The sequence below is a fragment of the Protopterus annectens genome, chromosome 1.part1, assembly GCF_019279795.1.
Source record: "Protopterus annectens isolate FY-2018-M chromosome 1.part1, PAN1.0, whole genome shotgun sequence".
Taxonomy (NCBI): Eukaryota; Metazoa; Chordata; order Ceratodontiformes; family Protopteridae; genus Protopterus; species Protopterus annectens.
Window position 1 is genome coordinate 43,718,615 of NC_056726.1, and position 24,919 is coordinate 43,743,533.

General features: G+C 38.8%; 1 protein-coding gene across 4 annotated transcripts in view; it reads right to left on the reverse strand.

The window, feature by feature from the left end:
* The window catches only part of ARHGEF10 (Rho guanine nucleotide exchange factor 10), a 2,254,368-nt gene that overhangs the window by 1,491,476 nt on the left and 737,973 nt on the right, over nucleotides 1-24,919 (reverse strand). For all 4 annotated transcript variants that reach the window (XM_044073505.1, XM_044073484.1, XM_044073499.1 and 1 more), the window contains one exon: nucleotides 15,536-15,708. In XM_044073505.1, coding sequence (XP_043929440.1) covers nucleotides 15,536-15,708 — 173 coding nt within the window. The remainder of the gene's footprint in view (nucleotides 1-15,535; nucleotides 15,709-24,919) is intronic.

Consider the following 24,919-nt stretch of genomic DNA (forward strand, 5'->3'; position numbering starts at 1 on the left):
GTGTTTGGTTGTATCGTAAGTGACTCAAGCAGATCCAAAAAGGCTGAATGGATGTCCTGATTCTTGGAGGGGGTCCTATAGTTGGCAATGACCTGAAGAGGAGTCTTACCTACAGTCAATTCCATGTGAAGTAATTCAAGGAATTGTGCTTTTTAACCAATCTAAAACTGCATTTATCTTTAATGAATATTGATAGACCACCTTCTTTAGTTCTCATGCCTTCAGTTTGTGGTCTGAACATGTGAAAGGAAATGTAACCTGGTATAGCTGGGGTGCTCTCCACAACCTTGAACCAGGTCTCAATGACTGCACAAATGTCAGCATCTTCCAGGGTGAGGACTGCTTCTAGGGAGTGCAGTTCTTGGTTTAGATTCCTAGCATTTAGCAGCATAAAGTACAGTTTTGTACCTACCATAAATGTAAATGTTCGAGTATCTTCACTATTGCAGTCATTACACTTGGGTTATCCTGCCGTCAGGCAGTCCCACAGTCGGCCAGAGTTCCAAAGTCTTAGTCTGGCGTCAGTTGCTGTCGCCTCCTCCCTGACGTCAGTGCGTCAGGGGTATATAAGAAGCAGCCGACGCCATTTTCTTCAGTTTTTCTTGCCCCAGATGTCAGGTGACCCCAAAAAGATAGGCAATACATATTGCTTACAAAACATACAGTAAGGTAAAAACAAAACCATCAGTAACCAGCAAATACATCACATAGGTAGTATAGTGTAGAAAGTTATAGATAAGACCCAGCTAAGAAAGAGGGGATGGCGGGTGGGTAACCAGGACTGCAGCAGTGAAGACACTCGAACATCTACATTTATGGTAGGTACAAAACTGTACTATGTTCATCGTGTTTCACTGCTGCAGTCATTACACTTGGATAGAATCCCAAAGCTGAGTCAGGGTGGCTGGTTCTATAGATGATTTGGTGTGGCTATGAGGCTCTGCAGCACTGCAGTGGCAAAGCCAGCTTTGGATCAAGAGTAAAGAGGCAAGTGATAATGCTTGGTAAAGGTGTGCACTGAACTCCAAGTTGCAGCTTCCAAAATGTCTTTGGTAGGTACTCCTCTAAGATAGGCAGTAGAAGTTGCAGTTGCCCTAGTGGAATGTGGTCTAATGTTAGATGGTACAGATTTCCCATGTTGTGTGTAGCAGAATCTGATACAGTGTCCTATCCACTTTGAAATGGTCTGCTTCAAAATAGCCTTTTCCTGTGATCTTGCAGCATAAGATACAAACAATTGTTCAGTTTTTCTGAGAGCTTTTGTTTTGTCCAAATAGAAGTGTAATTGCCTGTGTATGTCCAAGGAATGTAGAATTCTCTCCCCTTTATTCTGGGGATTTGGATACAATGTTGGCAAGTGAATAGTTAGGTTAAGATCATCATGGACCTCATAAATAAAGATATTGGGGACCTACAGACACTGGATCCTACCCAGTTTGGCTTTGTTAAGGGCAGATCCTGCCTCTTAAACCTGGTTGATTTCTTTGAAACAGTCACCAAGGCCATTGACGAGGGGAAGGTGGTCCACACAGCCTACCTGGACCTCGCAAAAGCCTTCGATACAATACCCCACTCGGGCATTATAGATAAGCTCACCAGCTTAAATATAAACCCCTATGTCACTAGATGGATTGCAAACTGGCTCAAGGACAGAACCCACATGGTTAGAATTGCTGGAGCCATGTCAGACTCCAAGCCAGTTATAAGTGGTGTCCCACAAGGCTCAGTCCTGGGACCTCTCTTGTTCGGTATATATTTCTCGGAGGTACAGGCCAACATGGAAGGACTGTGGCTGACCAAGTTCTCAGATGACTGCAAACTGGGCACCATAATCGACTCTCCAGCCGACACAAGCATCCTCCAAAAGGGCCTCATAGAAACAGACAACTGGTGCCAGAGCCATGGCCTCAAGCTAAATGCCAAAAAGTGTATAGTCATCCCCTTTGGCAAAAACAAAGTGCCCACAAATTACCACATAATTAGGGACCTGGGGACCCAAGTTGATAGCAATCTCTCATTTGACAACCACGTGGCCAAAGTGGTTAGAAAAACATTTTATATAGCCCACCTAATCATGAAGGGATTCACATCTAGATCATGGGAGGTCATAGTGCCACTTTACTCATCCCTCATCAGGCCCATAATTGAGTACAATGCCCCTTTTGGGATGTACCTTACCAGACACCTGCAGCAACTGGAAAGACCCCAAAAGTACCTTACCAAGAGGATCAAAGGGCTCAAACAGATGCCATATGCTGCCCGGTTAAAGAAACTCCAGCTCTACTCAGTGGCATACCGCCTGTTCAGAGGCGATCTGTGCCTGACGTATAAAGCCATGTCCAACCCGGAATTAATGGACATGCTGCACCTCAGAAAATCCAAATCCTATCGAGCTACGCGCTCAAGAGACTTGAACCTCAGCACTGAAATAAATAGGACATGCTGGAGGGACAGATTCATAACCCAGAGGCTCCCTTCACTCTGGAATAAAATCCCAGTCCAGGTTAGGCAGAGTCCCTCATTGACTCTCTTCAAGAGGAATCTTGATGAGTGGATGGGAGATCGTAGGTTTACCCCGGGTATCACTTCTGTGTCACTGTTAGACAGAGGCACAGTATACTAACCTCGAAAAAGGGCATACCAAAATAAATTTAAAATGGGTGGCGAAAGCCAAACACATTCTGGCTAGGCTTATAAATGCCCTAGGGCAGATAGCCTAGTATGAACCTATGAACCTAAGAGCCACACTGGATACCACCTTAGACATAAATGAAGGGTTTGTTCTTAAGGAAACCCTGTCTTGGTGGAAAATGATAAAAGGCTCCACTGCCATTAGTGCCTGTAGTTCTGAGACTCTTCGTGCTGAGGTTATTGCCAGTAGCAGAGCAGTTTTCCATGATATATATTTTAATTCTGCTGAATTGGCTGGCTCAAAAGGAGGTAAGGTGAGTTTTTCCAAGACAAAATTGAGGTCCCAAGTAGGAGCTGGTGCTCTCCGGGGCGTTCTTATGTTTTTAGCCCCTCTGAGGTACTGCTTTAGCAATGGATGAGAGAAAATAGGAGGATCTGTGTTGTAATGAGCCGAAATGGCAGAAGTGTGGATCTTAATGGATGAGAAGGATAGTCCTTTGTCCAGCATCTCAGTTAAGTATTGTAGTATCTGAGGAATGTTAGGGACAAGAGGGTCAAGGCTTTGAGCCTGGTTCCAGGCACATAATCTCTTCCACTTTTCTGAATAAGATTTCCTGGTGCTAGGCCTCCTGGCCTCCAAAATGACATCCATAACAGCTTTAGATAGAGGTGTTGTCTGTTTGGCTAATGAATCTGCCATGCAGCCAGGGATAAGGTTTTGAGCTGACTGTGCAGGATCTGATTGTTTTGCTGAGTCAGAAGGTGTGGAATTTGAGGCAAAATCCAAGGTGGGCCTTGAGCTAAGTTCTTTAAGATTGGGTACCAATGCTGGCGTGGCCAGTCTGGAGCAATCAGAATCATCTGTGGTTTGTCTTGTCTGGCTTTTAGGAGTACCTTAGAAAGGAGAGGCAGAGGTGGGAAGGCATAAACGTTCAGGCTTTTCCAGCTGAACGAAAGAGCATCCACTTTCCATGCTTGTGTGTGATAAGTCCTTGTGCAGAATTTTTGTAGTTGGCAATTCAGTGGGGAGGCAAAGAGATCTATGTCCGGGCACCTCCATTTTTGTATTATCATGCTGAAAACTTGTGGATTTAATTTCCACTCATGAGGATCCATGATGTTTCTGCTTAAGTCGTCTGCTACAGCATTTTTCTTTCCTGGCAGGAATTGTGCTTGGTAAGTTATAGCTGTGTTCCACAAGGTCATGGCTTGTCTGCATAGGGGGTAAGAATGAGTGCCCCCTTGCTTGTTTATGTACCACATTACTGTGATGTTGTCTGTCTTTAATAGTAATTGTCCTGGATGCAGAAGGTCCTTGAAAGCTGTTAGGGCATTTTGTACAGCCAACATCTCTTTTTGATTGATGTGAAGATGCATTTGGCCTGTGGTCCATTTGCCCTGAATACATTTTCCTGCCATGTGTGCTCCCCAGGCGTACTCCGAAGCATCTGTTGTTAAAGTATGCTTGGCTGTGGGAAGAGTGAAAGGCTGACCCTTGTTGAGGTGACATGCCTGTGCCCACCATCGAAACTCCTGTTGTAGGCAGGGAATTAGTGGTATTACTGTTTCCAAGCTGTGAGAGTGTTGAGTCCAAACATTTTTTAGGTACCATTGTAATTTCCTCATATGCAGTCTGGAATAGGGAATTAGTAGAATGCAGGATGCCATGAATCCCAAGGCCTGCAGAATTTTTCTTGCAAGGAGTTGGGACTTTGTTGCCATCATTTGAAAATACTGAGTCAGTTGTCCTTGTTTGTCTGGCATGAGATAAGCCATCTGGGCCATTGTATTTAAGCTGGCACCCAGGAATATTATCTCTTGTGAGGGCACTAGTTTTGACTTCTTTTCGTTTACTGTGTACCCTAGGCAACTTAACAACTTTTTTACAAACGCCAGATGATTTAGAAGAATGTCCTTGCTCTCCACTTGAATCAGGCAGTCATCCAGGTATGGATATATTTGAATTCCTTTTTGTCTGCAAAATGCAATTACTGGTGCCAGGCACTTTGTGAAGACCCTGGGCACAGTAGATAAGCCAAAGGGCAGTGCAGAGAATTGGTAGTGCATTGAACCAGCTATGAATCTGAGGTATCCTCTGCAATTTTGTCTGATAGGGACATGCAGGTATGCCTCTTTGAGGTCCAAAGTAACAAGCCAAGCTTTCTTGCCCAACATGGGAAGGAGCTGCTGTAGTGTCAACATTTTGAATTTCGGAACATCCAGGTAAGTATTTAGAGTGGAAAGGTCTAGTATGGGTCTCCAGGCTTTGTCCTTTCTGGGGACCAGGAAGAGTCTTGAGTAAAATCCTTGTCATTGTTCCTGCTGTGGTACTTTTTGAATAGCTCTTATGTCCATGAGGGCTGTAATTTGTTTTTGTGCCTCTGCCCATTGATTGTGTGGCAGGCCTGGCATACCTTTTAGCCTTGGTAAAGTGTGAAAGTGGAACCTGTAACCTTGTGATACAATATTCAGCACACATTTGTCTTGGGTGATTGCTTGCCAGTTTTGTGAAAAAAGTGCTAGTTTCCCCCCTAAGGGAGCTGCCAAAAGGGAAGAGTTTGGCATTGGAAGGGGGAAGTCATTGGGACGGTTTCCTGTAAGGTTGTGACTTGTCCTCATCTCCTTTTGGGGTTGAAGCACCACACTGTCGTGGTCTGTAAGAGCCTTGGGGCTGAGACCTGCCTCTTGGGCGTCTGTATCTGCCTCTTTGTGGCCTGTCTCACACTGGAAAGGACCAGTTTTTCGTAGGCCAATTCCTGCAAAATCTTGGTGGCTGTACCTGTAAGAAATCCTTCACTGTTTGCATAGATTTTGCCTTATCCTCCATTTTCTTTAATACCTCTTCTGCCTTAACACCAAATAAAATATCTTGCTGTAAAGGAGCATCCAATAATTTTGCCTTAACATGATGGTTTGTTCCTTTAACCAGGCATGTCTTCGAATCACAGATCCTGTAACTGCTGCTCTACAAGAAGCTTCTAATGAATCAAAACCACATTGCAAAGTATGCTTTCCCACTTGTTCAGCTGCATGCAATAAATCCTGCATTTCCTTAAAATCAGGTTGTTCTGCACTTGTACTCATTTTCTGTTTTAACCGAGACAGTAAATATTGTTGATATTTAAGCATGTGAAATTGGCAGTTTAAAGCCCTCACTGCTAAAGTTGCAGAAGTGTAAACTTTCTTCCCCCATCTGTCTAATGCTCTAGAATCCCTGTCAGAGGGAACTGGATTTTTAGCCGTGGAGGCCTTTACCCCTTTGGGACCCTGGGAAATAGTTTCTGGGTCAGCAGCAGGGTTTTTATAAAGAAATTTGTGAGAGTCAGGGACTCTGTAGTACCTGTCTGGTTTGACTGGAGCAGGGGGTAAAGAATCTGGATTTAAACTGGAATCAGAGAACACATCGTCCACAATATCCAACACTGGCGGTATAGCAAGGGGCCTGTGCTGAGGCAATAAAAGAAAGTCTCTGAGCCTTTTCTTGGATTCTGAGTAATCCTGACCCTCCCAATGAAAATGCTCCCTCATGGTATGTAAAGTTTCCCCAAAAGAGTAATCCTCAGAAGGAGAGGCTGAAGGAATTGATTCTTCAGCATCAGAGTCCTCATAGGGGGGTAAAGAGTATCCCTGGCCTGAAGAGGAATCAGAATATATTGAAACCTGGTCAGAGGAATCATAGTCTGTATCCTGCCTATGCCTTTTATCAGAAGGGGGATGGGAACCCCTGATCAGAGTAATTAAGTCTTCGGCCATTTTGAGCATCTGCTTTTTAGGCATGGAGGCCTGTCCAGGTGAATACTGTACTTGCTTCTTTGTCTTTAATGTAGTTTTAGTCTTGGCTGTAGATGCAATGGTAAGTTGTAAAGGTCTGAAAATACCCTCAGAAGCTGATGCCTGCTCAGCGGCTCCGGACCCATCTGAAGGATTAGTCTCCGTAGGCCCAACACCTTGAGTATCCAGAGGCCTAGGCAACTCCACATGGGAGTTGGTCGCGGCCTGCGGCTCTGAGGTAGCGGGTGTCAGGGGCTGCGAAAGCGCCTCACTGAGAAATGGCGACTGGCCTAGAAGAAGCTTTGTCATCAGTTTTGGGCCTCGGATGCCTGTCCTTTTCCTTATCTTTGCCTTTTTTGTGAATTTCGGTCGTCGGTTGTTCAGACAGCATGGTATAATTAAACCTTCGGCCAACATATTGGCGAGCAAAATCAAACCGACGTTTAATAGTGTATTTGTTAAATCTAGCACAAAACCGGCAACTAGTGACGTCGTGATCTGGGCCTAGGCATGGAATACAGTAAGAATGAAAATCCTTATGAGGTATTGCTTCCCACAAGAAATACAATTATTAACTTTTACTGACATCGGTCTGAGGCAAGAAAAAGTTTCCCCAATGGGGTACTTAACTTTATTGAAGACTTCGGTTCTGAAAATCGAAATTGATATCTCAAGAGTCGGCCAACTGGCACTTGTGAACTGCTTTTGCTTCGGGCACTGCGTGGCAAGAAAGACTGAAGAAAATGGCGTTGGCTGCTTCTTATATACCCCTGACGCACTGATGTCAGGGAGGAGGTGACAGCAACTGATGCCGGACCAAGACTTTGGAACCCTGGCCGACTGCGGGACTGCCTGACGGCAGGATAACCCAAGTGTAATGACTGCAGCAGTGAAACATGATGAACATCCCTGAGGTTGTTTTTTAGAGGGTATTTTTATGTCAGGAGATTTGTTCTTGTAACATTGCCTAAGAAAGCACTACAGGGATGGCAAGAGCCTTAGCCAGTAACTGAAATCCCAAGGGTGACAGATGAAGACTATCTCTGGCAAAGCATCGAGGTTTGTCAACCATGTTACCCCAGGCTGACGGATACTGGATCCCCTTTGAATGACAACATAAACTAAGCCAATTGCTGAAGTCAATCATTTTTTGTTTGCACTGAGGTATCATCCTAGGTGTTGGTAAACTGCTGCTTAGGGTTACGGACATAATCAGTGAGCTCAGTCATGCCTCTCTTCATACAGTCCAGTGAGGTACATCTCAAGTCGTTCACACCAACGTGGACTATGATGGACTCATAACAGTGCTTGTTGCTGTGTGACATGAATGCATGTGTGATGTGGTGCATCCTGGCACCTGACAGACAGCTGACCATAACCTTTTTCTTATCCATCCTGGTGAAATGGACATCTGTGTGTCTCACAATTGAGTCACCTATGACTAAGATGTTTGTTTTTGTGTTATGAAATAGAAAACAAAAGTTTCAAAAGTCTATACCTTCCTGGCTGCATTTTAAATGTACACAGCTTAGAGCTTTCTTCAGCTAAATGTATATCTCAGAATGCCTGTTTAGCATCTAATAATGAAACAAACTTAGCATTTCATATAGATGACAACACATAATCAGCTGCAAGCAACACTTTATTAGGCCCTTCAAATCAATACACATGGAGCTATGTCCTCTAATTCTGTACACTCCATAGCAATAAATATGGTGAAATTGCTTCTAGCTGATTTAATTCTTTGCTAAACTTAATCAGAACTCTTACCAGAGATTAGCTGAGATGCAAGAGAAAAAGTGAAGAGGAAGAGGTGATACGGGAACAACAGGTTCCAAAATCCAGCTGAATGGTGTGGCTCACTGACTCCCTTATCAACAGAGCTCTTTAGTTTGGGACAGCAGAACCCCAAAAACTCTTGAGATTTCTCTTACCACCTTCCCTCTTTTACTGGTATGTGTATTTTCTCTCTCAAGGGGTTTGCATCTTAAACTGTGGCCTTGGAAGGACATTTCACCCAAGCCTCTCTTACTGAAAAATTGGGATTTTTTCCCATACCTACTTGGAATATAGCACCTCAGCAAGAACAAAAGCAGTGACTTAAAGACTCTTTCCTCTTACTCTTTTCTCCAAACTGTTAGCCAAGGCATTGGTGGTTCAACAAATAGACCACCACCTGTTCACGCCAGTTTATGGTTTCACAGTTAACGTCCTTATGATAAGGATGCCCTTTGAAATAAGTCTGTTTTATGTACAAGACAGCTTGCTGCTGTCACACTATAATAAGCTGCATGAGAGAACATTTACAAATAAAAGTAAGCATAATAGAAACTGCTCCCAACATAACCAAACTTTATACTTTGCACATCAGTTTCAAAAGACAACCACTTTAACATGAATGTTACTGAACAGATCACATTATTGTGATACAAAGTCAAGAGTAAGAGTAAATTTAAAGCTCTAGCTCCCATGATGTAAACTAATAGATTTTTCTTTGCCAAACTATCACATGGATCCATATCTTAATCTAGGAGGAAAGACAAATCATTATCTCATTAACACCTGCTGGCAGTCAGATTGTGAGGTATTACATTCTTGAATGCTGGTGGGAGGAACAATAGGTTCTTAGAGGTGTGAGTAAAACATAAAAAAGAAATGTGAGAACAATATGCTCAGCTTGGCAAGAAATGCAGCTTTTTGCCTTTCTTGTTTAGTTAAAGTCATTTTCATACATTTAAACTACATAACTCCTACACTGAGTACGGCAAATTTAGTACCATGGTTAAGTTATAGTGAATCAAAAGTAATGTGTATGTGGACTGCATTTCAAGCACTGTAAACTTAAATGAGACAAACCTAGCACTGCAGGAGTGAAGCAGCAAACAGTGGAATTAGGGCTGGAGGTATGAAGTTTTATCGAGCCTCAGGCAGGTGTACTCGTTCAGTGTTAGGTCTGATAGATTGAAGCACTGCATCAGCCTCTTCTAGCACAGATTAACATTGTGTAACACCATTAAACACTCTAGCACTAAAATCAGAGTCCTGCAAAATTATCTACACCAATCGTATGAACTGTTTATTCAAAGGAAAAGGGGAAGAAAGAAGACAAATTACTCGGCAATGGCTATGTTAACTCATTAATAGACTGCCTCTCCTAATATAACCCGCCAAGCTCGTACTAATAGTGTTACTAAAACCCCTTAACACAGAAAAACACTGAGTCTATCGGAGGACTAAGTTAGTCTTCTTCAGAAAACTCCTCACTATTTTCATGTTTATCCATAGTGTTATCACAGCAGGCCCATGGACAGTTAAGAAACATGTCTCATACTCATGTCCAGCTTACTCATAAACAGTAAACTGGATATTATTTTGATCATTTCTGCAAACAGATTATTATAATTTAACCCCACATAAACTGGCGTGTTGTTTAAGTCCCAAACTTCTATGGTAGTATAAGTCTCACTGCTTTTCTGATTATGTGCTTAAAACATTTCCTTAAAATGGCAGTTTAAAATGAGTAATGTAGAAGTCAGAAACCACCAGCTGAAGCAATAATCCACCAGCGAAGTTAGAGCAGTTTATTCAAACACTTTCAAAAAATGAATTCCAAACAGAACAGTGAGACAAGCGCTTTCGCCTGGTATATTCCAGGCTTTATCAAGTCAAAACACTAAACTAGTTACACCAGTATGTTTAAATAGTGTGGGTTGATTAGCCGTCAACTACAAATTAGTGTTTCTCATCTTCTTTTGTTTTTAACCCTTAGCGAGCCAGAAACTGAAAAACATAAATGTGTTCAAAAGGACAAAAACATACATAACCGTAACTAAATAAATTCTGTTAAGTAATTTACAATTGATGTGTTTTAAAAAACAGAAATATGTCATAAAAAAGAAGATTGTTAAAACTTCACTAAAATAGTTTTAAAATTTAAGACTGTTGCTTTCAACAGTTTATATTATAATTATTTAAAAAAAATTATATAATTTCCTCAAAGTGGGTAAACCCAAGACCCCTGTCATCTTCGGGATACCTAAAATCCACAAGGGTACTGACCCTTTACTTTTCAGGCCCATTGTATCGGGGGCAGGAGGAGTAACAGAACCAATAGCTAAATTCATTGACTACATCATGAAGAAACACACCACCACTTTAACCCATGTATGTAAGGATTCCTGGGAATTTCTTAAAAATTTTCCCAGAGATAAATGTAATGCTTCAACGTTGATGGTAACTGTGGATGTGAAGGATCTCTTTCCTAGCATTCCCCATACAATAGGGCTAGAATGGTTTTTGGATTTTCTTAGGTTGGAAACTAAGTTAAGTAACAATTTTGTCAATCTAATCACCGAGATGATGGGTATAGTTTTAGAGAACAATTTCATGTTGTTTAATGGTGAATTGTTTAAGCAGCTTAAAGGTGTAGCGATGGGCGCGTCCTGTGCCACCATTTATGCGAACGTTGTTCTACACAGGTGGGAGCAGGTACACATTTTCCAAACCAGCTGGGGACAATATGTTACTTTCTACTATAGATACCTGGATGACATTTGCATCATCTGGAATGGCACTAAAGAACAACTTACAGCATTTTTACAGTACATTAACTCAACAACTGACTTCCTCACTTTCACTCACAACATTAGTGAAAATGAACTACATTATTTAGATGTAACCATTTTCAAAGATTTGAACAGTGAGGAATTACATTCCAAGATTTTCAGGAAACCAACCTTTTCGAACTCTCTACTGCATTTTGAAAGTCAACACCCTTTGTATCAAAAGAAAGGCATTCTTAAGGGGCAACTGATTAGAGCCTCGAGAATGTGCAGTAGGTTGGAGGAGTTCTTGAAAGAAGTTGAAAACCTTCATAACATGTTTACTGAAAGGGCTTACCCTAAGGAATTAATTGAGACTCTTACCAACGAGGTGCTTACAAAGAGGAACTCTTTATACTCCCCTTTATTAGGAGTGGTAGAAACTAACCTTTCCCAAGCCAGGGGTACAGATACACATACTACTGTTAAAGGGGAAAATTTTGTGTACACATTTTCTGATGATTTCTCACAAATCGAAAGCACAATCAAAAAATTTTGGTTTGTGTTACAAAATAATGAAGAGTTCAAACAGTTCATACCAAGTAAACCCAGTTTCGTTAGAAAAAGAGGGCAGAATTTAAAGGCAATTTTTGAGAAAAGACACAATGCAAATACTGGGAAACAAAGGCAAGTCAACGGCACTTATAGATGTGGTGCCTGTAAACAGTGTTCTTTGGTTATAAACGACCATCACATGTATTTAAAGGCACGCCACATTAACATTAAGCCATCTGGGCATTTTTCCTGTGCCACTAAAGGTGTCGTTTACATTGGTTTATGCTCCACCTGCGGATGTTTTTACGTAGGTAAAACGGAGCGTGAATTTAGGAAGAGGTTATATGAGCATGCATATGAAATCGACAACAAAAAGGAAAGTAATGCCTTTTATAAGCATTCTCTTGAATGCCCCAATTTCAAATTGTCTTTCATGGTGCTCGAACAGGTCCACCCACACATTAGAGGGGGAGACTGGGAATCTACACTTGAGTTTAGGGAGTTAATCTGGCAGCTCAAGCTTGATGCAGGAAAACCACCAGGGCTTAATGGTTTACTTAGTATAGGCTCAGTGCTCAGGCTTAGAAGGGCCAGATTATAAATAATTATAAACATACATCACCCCAAACTCTCGATCATCCATGATTGGTCTTATTTTTATTCTTATTTTTATTTATATTGGGGTTTTTTCTAATTTTTAAATTCACTTGGTCACACTGTTACTAGCATACATGTGGTAGGTTTGTCCAAAAGTAAAGATTTGTTATTGTATTTTTTTCAACATGGATTTAGCTGTTGTCAACATTTATTGAAAGCAACAGTCTTAAATTTTAAAACTATTTTAGTGAAGTTTTAACAATCTTCTTTTTTATGACATATTTCTGTTTTTTAAAACACATCAATTGTAAATTACTTAACAGAATTTATTTAATTACGGTTATGTATGGTTTTGTCTTTTGAACACATTTATGTTTTTCAGTTTCTGGCTCGCTAAGGGTTAAAAACAAAAGAAGATGAGAAACACTAATTTGTAGTTGACGGCTAATCAACCCACACTATTTAAACATACTGGTGTAACTAGTTTAGTGTTTTGACTTGATAAAGCCTGGAATATACCAGGCGAAAGCGCTTGTCTCACTGTTCTGTTTGGAATTCATTTTTTGAAAGTGTTTGAATAAACTGCTCTAACTTCGCTGGTGGATTATTGCTTCAGCTGGTGGTTTCTGACTTCTACATTACTGGTTTTCTTTGGTTTCATATTTTCGTTTGCAGTTTAAAATGAGCCAACATGCCACAAATCTTGTTTAAAAAATTAATCTATTAAAGACATGATTGTAATGATTTTTTTTTTTCGCTGATTTTCTTATGTCTGATTCTGGCCTTGTTGAAAATATTGGTAAATGTGTATCTATTGATTTGACTGATTGGTTGATTGGTTGGATACTTGATTGGTTGATTGATTGATTATCAGTTTGTGAACCAGTTATACAGGCTGCAGTGAAATATACAGCATCAAATCAAAGTACCAGTAATATTACTCTGAATACATATAGCCATGTGGCACATATTAAATTATACATTTAACATATAAACAGTCTTGTAACTAGCGTATACAAATTGTTGATGAGAGAACAGCAAATGAGTTTCTTGTAAATACAAACTGTTGATGACATAACAATAAAGAAGGAAACAAAATTCAGTACCCAAGTACTACAATCAAAAAAATAGCGTCAATAAGATAAATACAAAAAATACATGTTAATTTGCAGTAAAATAACTTCAGAAACAGACAAAGGGCACACAATTCACACTCCAATGGTTAATGTTACGGACACACCTGTTAATATAAAGCCCACAGAATTAAACAAACTGTGTGAATCCCTGAGAAGCACTCTCAGTCCTGCTTCTTTGCATTGACATTTTAACAGTCCTGCATTTTAAAAAGTGCATATAACTATTCCCCTTCCCCTTCCAAAAGAAGTTATTCTATTACAATCTGTGGAGAAACCTACACAATCCAATATAAGGTACTGCACCAATACATTTTTTCTTTATAAATCAGTAAAACATGGCTGTCCGTACAGCTCTAGTTCACCAAATAGCACAAACCCTGGGAGCCCATTAAGTTAATTGTTACATCACTTGAGATATAAAATGAAAAACCTCAGGGTACTCTTATTATACAAACATGGATCTATTTTATTTTGTCTTTCCAGTATCTGTCACTCTTTAAAATACCCTCATGACAGGATGCATAAACAACAAAAATATGACAAAAAAAGAATTAAACAACTTATTCTCAACCATGCCTGAAATATTCACTCTCAGAAGACACTGGAAAACAGTACAGGTATTTGTATCTCTTGTCTCTTAAGAGTGAATGACTGAGCGTTGTTTTAGTGCAGAGAGCTGTTATCCCCTGTGACAGAGCAAAGACAAACAGCAAGCCGTATAAAGGAACCATCAGCCAATGATGAAAAGCTTTTGAAATAATCATAGTACCAGTCTGTACCACTGTTTTACAGATACTACACTGAGAGCAAAATATTTTATTTTCTTTATCTCTGCTGATGATTTTCAGGTCAATTACTACTACTTTACAGCACTCTGTCATACTGCTTAACCTCTTTGTGCAAGAAATCTGGACAAAGCCAAAAATATGGGGGGAACAAAGGCCCAAATTATGGAACAGATTTAAAATATTGCTCTTAAAAATTTAGAAAGCTGTTATGTAACAGGTTTTGCACTAACACGCATATTTTAAAGGGTATGATGTTTGAAATTCAAGTACAAGTCATTATTTTGTGACTTCAGTTTTCAGTGATTTGCCAGAAAACCACAAATTTAATGAGGAATATATAAAAAATATGAGTCAAAAGTCTGGTCATTCTGTGAAAAATCTGTACACTTGAGAGGTGTGCAGTTATTGAAAATGATAATTGCAGTAACATGGCTGACACAGGTCTTGTTTAATTAAGGCAAACTATAGTTTGTGAGCCATGTTTACAGATTTAGATCAATCATTTTACAGATAATTGCTCAATGGTTATGCACTAAATGAGTATCAGTGCTGAGACCATAATGTGCTTATAGTTTTTTTTATTGCTAAGCTATTAATAAAAAATAACATTTTAATTATAAAACAGCTAAAAGACCACTTAAAGTCAGTATAGAAGCTGGGCTTCTATTTCCCTAGATATGTTTTAACCACTGTGAATGTCTTCATAGCCTGAAATACTATTTGCATTCCAAACTATGTCACATACAATAATAATATTAAGTAATATGTTCCTTCTGTATGAATGTATGTTAATGGTGTTTTTACTCTATCTGCCAATGGCCCAGGGTCATGGCTAAAAACAGTCTTTAGACCAACCCACCTAGTACCAAATGAATGAATTAATGAATGAATGAATGAATAAGACAACTGTCATAACCTCAACATAAAATAGCTACCCTCTTACTAGAAATGTACTGTACTATTCATGTGCAGTACCAAATGTAGTGTTTCTCTACATAATTATTCCTTGATATCTGGGGGAGGCTTGAGGTGTCTGCAATTCTAGGAAAGCTGACTCTGACAAAATTTGATAACCCATGGTTTGCAGAGCTATTAAATACTGCCTGATTACTATGTTGATGACTACAGAACTCTACAAAAATGCATGACATGAATTGAATGATGTTGCATTATTGTATTTATCATGCAATCAATATTTTCAAGTTTGGAGTATCCTTCATGCCAGATACCATACTCCTTCTGAGTGTGGTATGACCTAACCAGTAAATTAAGTCTAAACAAAGTAAAACTCAAATTTGAACTAAAATGCAATGAAGTATCAGGAGCAAATGATCCTTGTCTACAGACATGAGGCTGCTGCTACCTTTTGATAAAAACTAAATGGTTAAATAGCAAATGTAATTTCATTTGGAAAACAATATCATAGCACACTTTACAAAGAAAACAACTGCTGCACATAACATAACTTAGCACTATGAGAACAGCATTTTGAAAAAATAAGATATGGATAACATACATGACTTTTCTTCTTTCCTTGGAGACCTGCTTCGGAAATTCCATTCTTGCACTCTGAATCACTTTGCTCATCATAGCTTTCAAACTCACTGGAACTCCAGCCATAGTCAGTGCAACCAGAACCACGGTTTCCCGCCCCCTTTTCAACGCTGTCATAAATCATGTCTTCTTGATCTACATAAAAGGTAAGCACTGATAAAGTACAAATGGCTAATGCCTTCTTAGAATCTTTTTAAGGATGAAAACTATCAATCTTGATGTCCATCTCTCTGTCTGAGAATCAAAAGCTGACATTCTAGCACACAACTAAGATCATCAAGTGCATACTGATTTAAAATCATGCAGTACGACCTCTTAAGAAATTCGCCAAGTATCACCTTTAGAAGCTCCCAGCTTATAGCTAGAAAAATAGGAGTGCTCAATCTTCACACACTACCCACCATAAGGAATTTCGTACATATAAAAGCTGACCATATTAAAAAATCAAACTTTTCTTATTTTCTCTGACAGTGAATTAAGGGAAAAAATGTCGAACCCATGGCATTATCTAAATTTCTGTTGGTCAAGTTTCTGAATTCACTAGATAATTAAACTTTGAAACTAAACAAAGCTCCTGGCCCAGGTGGACTTCCTACTGAGTTCTATAAATCTTTTATTGACATTATTGCAAAAATATTATATGTACTCTTTGAATTTACATGAAATGGTATTATGGACCTATGTCTTAATCAATAAAACACAATGTTGACACCAAATACTAATAAAGACCTTACAGGCATTACTAATTACAGACAAATTACCCTTATTTACTTAAGTATTAAAATCCCTGCATCCATCTATGCAAATAGACTTAACATAGTTACACCTTCTATAATATCTACCAATCAGTCAGAATTCATCAACTGTAGATAAACAAGGGACCAAACTATTACTCCAGATACTCTTCAAAATTTCTATGAGGGCAATAATTCTAAATTGTGTTAGTGTCATTTGATACCTCTAGAGCTTTTGATAGGGTTGACATGGATTTAATGTTTCTAGTTACGAAAACACTTGATTTTCCAGACCATGTACAAATTCTATAAAAAAGAAATACTGCCTCCAGGCGCCAATAACATGTACAAATTCTATATTATACTCTATCTACCCAAATAACAGTGTATAAGCTTATCTTACCTCCCATTTCCATCAAAGATGGAGTAAGACAAGGTTGCCCCCTCTCCCCACAGGTATTTAATTTATATATTGAGCCCCTTCTTCTTTCACTGATTCAAAAAACCTTTTATAACCCTCCTACCTGTTTTTGGTATAAGATAATGTGTGTGGCTTTTGTAAATGGTAAAAGTATTTATATAGTCTATCCTAACACTGACATAAGTAAAATAATCCACTGCATTTATTCCTTCTCTGTCTTATCAAATTATAAATTGAGCTTAGACAAATGTCTTTTTTCCACTAACTCTAAACTACAACTCTGCTAATATTTTAAATTAGAAGGTATGAAACAATCCTGCACTTATTTAGATACTGCCTTCTCTGAGGATATTAATGTAAGTATTCATTATAATATCAAAAATGTTAGCTAAATATTCAGAATGATATTCTAAGATTGTCGAATATGAAATTTTAATTCCTTGCGAAATCTGCAAATGGCAAAATTAATATATTCAAAATAATCTTATTCTACATCAGATATATGATTTAACTCTACTTAAAAATGTAAATCTACAGAATCTTCTTGATCAAAATTCATATGGGCTCCTAAATCCCTTAGAGTCAAATGCACTTTTTTTGACATTTAAAACATATGGAGGTCTAAGTTTACCTGACTTTTGTCTATATTATCTTATCATGAATACTTCCAAATTATGGTCTGCAACTTACCTAAATACCAAAGATTATATATAGTCACTTTATTGGTCCTGTATTTGGCACAATTACTTCCAAACCCTCCCTGTAACTCCTTTTTCTGTCTTTCTATATATTCAGACATCTAAAAGATAGAAAAATGTGTATTTTGTTTTCAAAATTTTATGAATTTTTTAAACCTAGAGGACAGCTTCATATTTTACAACTGAGAGAATATAATCCAAGCATCCTTCTTAATTAAATATTTGATTTTGACAAATTTTGTATTTTATAAACAAAACGATTTGGGACTTTATATCAAGTAAATCAAAGTCTATGGAACAAAATCAGGCAAAATACCAATTAGAACTACATAAATGATATATTTTAACTTCTTTAACACAAAGCAAAGACCTACCAAAACCATGTAAGTTAGCAGAATAACACAAATTTAATCTTTTTTCCCAATTTATGGTGTAATTATGATGCTATCTTAACATCATTAGTGATACATAATTGGAGGTGGATTGGTTACTCTGCACTTCAGATGTAACTTATCTGTATACCAGCATCCCTCACCAGAATGATTTGATGGCCTTGGAATTTTGGTTAAATGAACTAGCCCTCTATAGCCCTGGTTTTAACACCTTCCTATTATGTTTAACTGAACATGTGCTGACAAAGAATGCTTTTTATTTCAATGGCATTTATTATCTCCAGATGAAGGGGACGGCTATGGGGGTTCTTTTTGCCCCCATTTATGCTAACTTATTCATGGGGTATCTTGAACATACTATGATTTATGATAACAACCATAACATTTTCATGCCAGAGATTGATATTTGGAGATGTTTCTTGGATGACTGCTGGATGGTATGGAAGTTTGATGTTACATACTTTTAGAGTATCTTAATGACAACAAATGGGGTATCCATTTCACAGTTAATTATGACAAACAATATATATCCTTTTAGGATGGCATGGTTAACAAACAGGCTGATGGTACTCTATCAGTTCTGTTTATAGGAAACCCTTTCACTCTAATTCATTGTTACATGCATCCAGCTGTCATCCAAGACACATCATTAGACACATTCCAAAATCTCAGTACATGTGTATTTGACACATTTGTTCTAGGGATGATGATTTGCTTCACTACAATGCTGACCTTACAAATAGATTTATACAAAAAGGATATTTCCATACTCATTTATCTTCTATCAAGAATCAGGTTGACCAAATACCGAGACATGAGTTATCGACGTATAACCAACCAAAGCCTGGTGTTATCAGAAAGATTAGATTTATAATTACTTTTGGCAGGAATACCCAATGTTTAATTAATCTTGTACAGAGACACTGGGATATTTTACTAGCAGATGAATATCATGAAGAAATCTTGGGTGATAGGTGTGTATTTCCCTTCCAGAGAGGGATCACTTGGGAGGTCATTTTAATTTTTACAAACGGATCTCTTTACCTAATACTAAATCCCAACGTACTCTGGATGGTACTACCCCAATGGGGTGTTTCCCTTCTGGTCACTGTAGTTTTTGCAAACATGTTGTTACAACCAAGGATTTTAGTAGCAAAAATATACCCAAGGTCTATCAAATTAAAGTGCTGGCCAATTGTAGCAGTGATTGGGTGGTGTATTTGGCCTCTTGTAATTGTGCTGCGTTTTATACTGGACAGACGTCCAGACCAATGAAGTTACGTATATCAGAACATCTCAGTAATATGAGAAGTAGAGTTATTACTAATGCTCCATATTCCCTTGTACATAGTACTGCTTCTTTCCGTTTTACTATTATTGATAAAGTAAGTAGATATAAGTTTATTAAAACCAAATGGCATGGGATACTAACTAGAAAAGAAAAAGGTTGAATAATTAGGCTTGGTGGACTTTTTCCTCCAGGTCTAAATGAACATCTGTAAAATATATTTTTCATATTCTATGCATCAATTTTGCATATGTATGTATATATGCTGTTTTTTCCTATGGATTTTTCACATTTCATGCATCAATTTTGCTTTTGTACGAACATTATTTTTATTCATTACTATGGATTAAGTAAGTGGATATAAATCTATTAAAACTAAATGGCATGAGATATTAACGAGAAATAGGTTGGATAATTAGGCTTGGTGATTTTTTCCTCCAGGCTTAAATGATTATCTGTAGAATAGGTTTTTTCATGTTCTATGCATCAACCTTGCATATATTTATATATATATATATATATATATATATATATATATATATATATATATATATATATATATTTTTTCATATGTATTTTTTCACATTTTATGCATCAGTTTTGCTTTTGTATATACATGTGTTGTGACATGTTTAATTAATATTGGCGGGGGGTATCTTTGTTTTATATTGATTTACTTAATTATTTATGATTCATTGTCATCTATTGGCCATTTGGTGGTGGTCTAATTATTTAAAAGTGGGTTGAATTTTTTTCGCTTGTTTTTGACATTGAAAAAGGCTCTTTGTGGCCAAAACTGGTCTGTCTGTTATTAAAGAGGATTCTTTCCCCATTTGGTGCTGGCCGTTTTTTTGGTTTAGTCAGTTTGCTTGCTTGGGCCTCTGCACCTGCCGTCCGGGCAAAGGCTGTCAGCTTGTTACTTGTAATTATGTTCCCCCCATAACACGTGAAGATTATATTAAAAAACATTTAAATAATAGTTTAACGTTTATCACTCTTAAAAAAATATATTTTATACAATTTATGATTTTGAACAATGCCTACTTAACCATCCTCCGCAAAAAGCAAAATATTTTCATACCCTTACTTGTAGCTATAATAACTGTGGTGAACATAATGCAGACATTATGCATATTTTTTTAGGAATTGTGTTTATTTTACAAACTATGGAACACCTAATAACTAAAATTGAAGACAGCATTCAGACAGTTCTCATAATTCCCACATCTTCTAAATATCGAATCCCTACCACCATTTTGTGTGGGGCAAGCTGCCACAGGTTATCTACTTAATATGTGCATACATTCACAGGTACATAAGCCAGAATATGTAGTTCACACTTAAACAGGCAGTAGGCACATATAACAATGGCAACTATTGTGTGCTGCAGGTGACACTGGTTATACTTTGGAAATGAGGATGATGAGCCCACCCAGAACACCCCACAACATGTTTGTGATGGCACCTTAGCAAAGGAATAGCAAACAAAAAGAAAAACAATTAAGCTGCACTTCCCACTTAACTTCCCCACTTACCTTGCCAGTTGTGCTTAGTGCCTTACACTTCTACTTTTCTGAAGGCAGGAGGAATCTCCATGGCTGCTCTTTGCTTGTCTATTCTTCTCAAAATGCTTCCATTTCCTCAAAGGCTGTTGTATCAGCTGTGCAATACTCAGTAGTCGTTATCATCACACTCTGGGTAACTACCCTACCCCATTAAAGTGATGGGACACTGTACACTTTTTTACATTCATACAAATATTACCAGTTCCTCTTTTCCCCAATCTGTCATTTCCAAACAACACATACATTCCTTTTTGAGCTCACTGCTAGGCCCAGGCCTTGACTGACTGCCTTACAAAAAAGTGGGAGTTGTCTTCCACTTCACTCCCCTCCCACCCCAATTCCTCTGCTACCCCAGGCCATCCAATATATTTGCTCTGATCTCCATCTGCAGTCAGACCCTCAAGATACAACTCTTAAAAAGACACCACCATAAAACCACATAACCCCCATATTACTGTTATAGTCAGAACTATAATATTACTGGAAGTCTTAACACCCACTTACAACTTCCTATACAAGAACAACAGACATCCAATAAATAAAATGTTACTCCTTCCACACCTACCCTGTTCTACTTCTTTCTAATTTCCTCTTCATTTCCCTCAACCCCTAGAACTAATACAAAACATCTTCTTAAACACTTGCCAACCAATCTTCATATCACCATGTATTGCCTCTACTTCATAACTTCCACAACAAGCCACCACCACATCCCCCTAGTAATCACACCTAACTCACTCCTCAGCTAATGAATGTTAGGATCACTCTTCTAAATAATTACTAAGACTCAGATTTTCTCTCTGTCTGAAAACACTTTTTAAAGAACAGCACTGAACCCAACTCAGGCCCAATTCCCTTTCCTTAAGATCAGAACTACTCTCATCCTACTCAGTCCTCTCCTCTCCTTAATGCACACAGCATCAGAAACAAGTTATACCACATAAGTGCTTTTATGTCTCTGCACAACCCAGATATTCTAGCAGTCACAGAATACAGGGGTTAACAAGACCCCCCCAACTTCCAACGCTTTCTGACTGCCTACAAGTATGTCACTGATTCAAGACCAGGTAAACAATGTGGTGGAGGATCTCTAATTATGTACAAAAATAACACAAACTCAAAAGTCATTGCCAAAGGAAACAACTCCTCAGCCAAGTCTAATGAGAATTATCTTAAAATTTCCATAAGGGCAAACCACTACTGATTGCTACAGCCTCTCTACTACCAGCTTTTTCCCTAATAAATTCAAATAACTCATCACTAACTTCCTTAATAACTGTCCCAAAAATAACAGCACAGTCATTCTAGATGACTTCAGTCTTAATTATCTCGGGTCTCTTTCATCCAACATCGGTACCTTCCTAACAGACCTACATCTCTTTCATCTTACAAAAGGGCCAATAAGACCTAACCTCACATCCTCCAAACACTTCACATTTAACTTGATTATTAACAACATGCTAAACTCCATCTCCAACATAAACATTCTTCCACCATCAGTAAGTGAACACAGCTCAATTGTAAAGGTGATAAGTGACCACTGCCCAATCACCTTTACAATTGTCATCCATCCTATAAAACTGTCATCAATATTAAAAGTCTTCAGAAACCAGAGTAGCAGTAATATTGACAAACTCAGAATATAAGACTCCAGAGTAAGGATAACATGGGAGTGTTCATAATGTCAGCCTATGTACCCCCACAGGTTGTGATAGTAAGGAAGAGTGTATTCAGACAGCAGGTGCAGGACCTACTAGATAAAGCAAGACAACATGAATTTGTGTTGACAATGGGAGACTTGAATGTTCATATCAAGACAGACAAAACAAGATAGGAGGACTTGAATGTTCATATCAAGACAGACAGAACAGGATATGCGGACTGCCTGGGTCCACATGTGTGCTGCAACTGGAATAAAGACAGAGAGGCAATTCTAGACTTCTGCCTGGCAAATGGCTTGATAGTGACCAACACATCAGTCAGCAAATGGGACAGTCACAAGATCACATACAAGAGTGGCCAACATGCAACTAATGTAGACTTCCTCCTAGTTAGGAGAAGGCAGTGTGGTTAAACCAGTGATTGCAAATTCATCTCGAGAGAAATGAAATAGTCAGCTAACAGAATAAACCACTGGCTGCCACAAGCAGCTGAAAGCAGTAGTCAGAGAAGGCTTTAAGGTCAACAGAGACTAGAATGAAGACCTGGAAGATGACTGAAGAGAAAGCACAACAGATCAAGGAAATACCCGGAGCTCTAGCACCTCAAGAAGAGGAAATAAGTGGAGCTGAAGAAGAATGGCAGCACCTCAAAACAGCATATGTGAGGACTACAGAACAAATATGCAGCCAAGCCAGGTATGGAAATAAGGTACATAGGAAAAGCTGGTAATGGAATGCAGACGTCTGCAAAGTCATCAAAAGAAAGAAGGACTGCAAGAAAAAGTGGCAGAAAGAAAAAACAGATCTGGGAAGGAAGGAGTACTGGCTGGCTAACAAAGAGGCTACAACAGGAGTTGCATTGTAAAATAACAAGGCATCAGAGGCACTCTATCAGCTTCTGGAATGTGACTCGGTAGATGGCACAAAGAAACTATATCAGGATGCAATGCAATGTCAGAAGGATAAAGAAGGCAGTCAGAAACTCTACATAAGGGATGCAAACAACAAGCTGTTCATCAGTCCATAGGACATCAAAGGCAGATGGAAAGAGTATTTACAGCAGCTTCTGAATAAAGAAAACCCCAAAGAAGCTGTATTGCTGCAGACACAGCTTAAAATGAAAGAAAAGGAGGAACCCACGATAGAAGAATTAAGAACAACATTAGGGAAAATGAAGTCAAGGAAAGTAGCATGCTGCGATGATATGATAAAGATGTCGGGTGAGATAGAGGAGAAATGGCTCTGGAGGGTAGTCAAAGCAGAATGGAGAGAAAAAAAAAACGTATCCCAGATAACCAAAGAATAAGCATATTAGGGCCAGTGTTTAAGAGCAAAGGGGACATTTTTAAAACTGAGGACAGTACAAAGGTATCAAACCTGTCATGCTGCATTAAAGTTCTGGACAGGGTGACTGATAAACGAATATGCAAAGTAGCAAAAAGTAGGTGGGAGAATAGCAGTTCAGATTCAGATCAGGATGCAGCATATCCAACCTGAAATTTGCAGTGAGACTGCTGAGAAGAAGCTAGAGATGAGGAAAGAGTCCAACTGGACATTCCTGGGCATTCCTAGACTTGGAGAACATAGAAGACAGGATCCCAAAAAAGCTAATTTGGGCAGTCCTGCAGTGGTCAGAAGTCCCAGAAGCACTGGTAGAATTAGTGCAGGCTACGTACAAGGACCCAATGATACAACAGCAAACAGTGTTTGGTCTTACACGTGTTCCCAGTGGGACTGGGTGTGCATCAGGGTAGAGATATCAACCCGCTGCTGTTCGTACTGGTGATGAACTACATTAGCAAAACAGGTCAGAGGGGACACATCAACAAAGTTGCTGTATGTAGATGATGTGGCAGACAGACTCTGAATGAGAACTTCAGAAAATAATTAGGGAATGGAATGCAAAATGGAAAGTGCATGAGTTGAAGCTGAGTACAGATAAAAAAGTTGTAATGGCAGTAAATGGGGGAGTCAGAAGAAGATGGGAAATGAGACAGAATGGAAAATAGTGGAACAAGTTAACTGCTTGAAGTATCTGGGAGGGGTCATTGAGGAGAAGGGAAATATGAATGAGGAGGTCACAGCTAGAATCACAGGGGCTGAAGCCAACTATCACAAGAGTGTCAGGGGTAGTGTGCATGACAAAAAAAAGTCAAAGAAGCTGAAAAGTAAGGTGTACAAAACAGTGGTGCGACCAGTGTTACTGTATCTACAGAAACCTGGGCAGTAAAGGCGGAGCAATTGAGGATGTTGGAGGTGATGGAAATGAAGTGCCTGACATTAGTGGCAAGATGCACACTGTGGGACAGACAAATAAATAAGCATATAAAAGCAGAAGGCAAAGCAGCTCCAATTGCAGAAAATGTCAAAGAGAACAGATTATTGTAGTTTGGGCACATGTGCAGAAAAGCAGGACACAATCTGGTGAAGAAGATTTGGGACAGACAGGAAGAAGGCAAGAGGAAACAAGGACATCCAGCACAGCGGTGGATGAATTGTTTTCCAGAAGACCTGCAACACTTAGGCTTGAATGTCAAAGAAAGTAAGAGAGTGACATTAGAGAGAGATGGCAACAGCTGACATGACA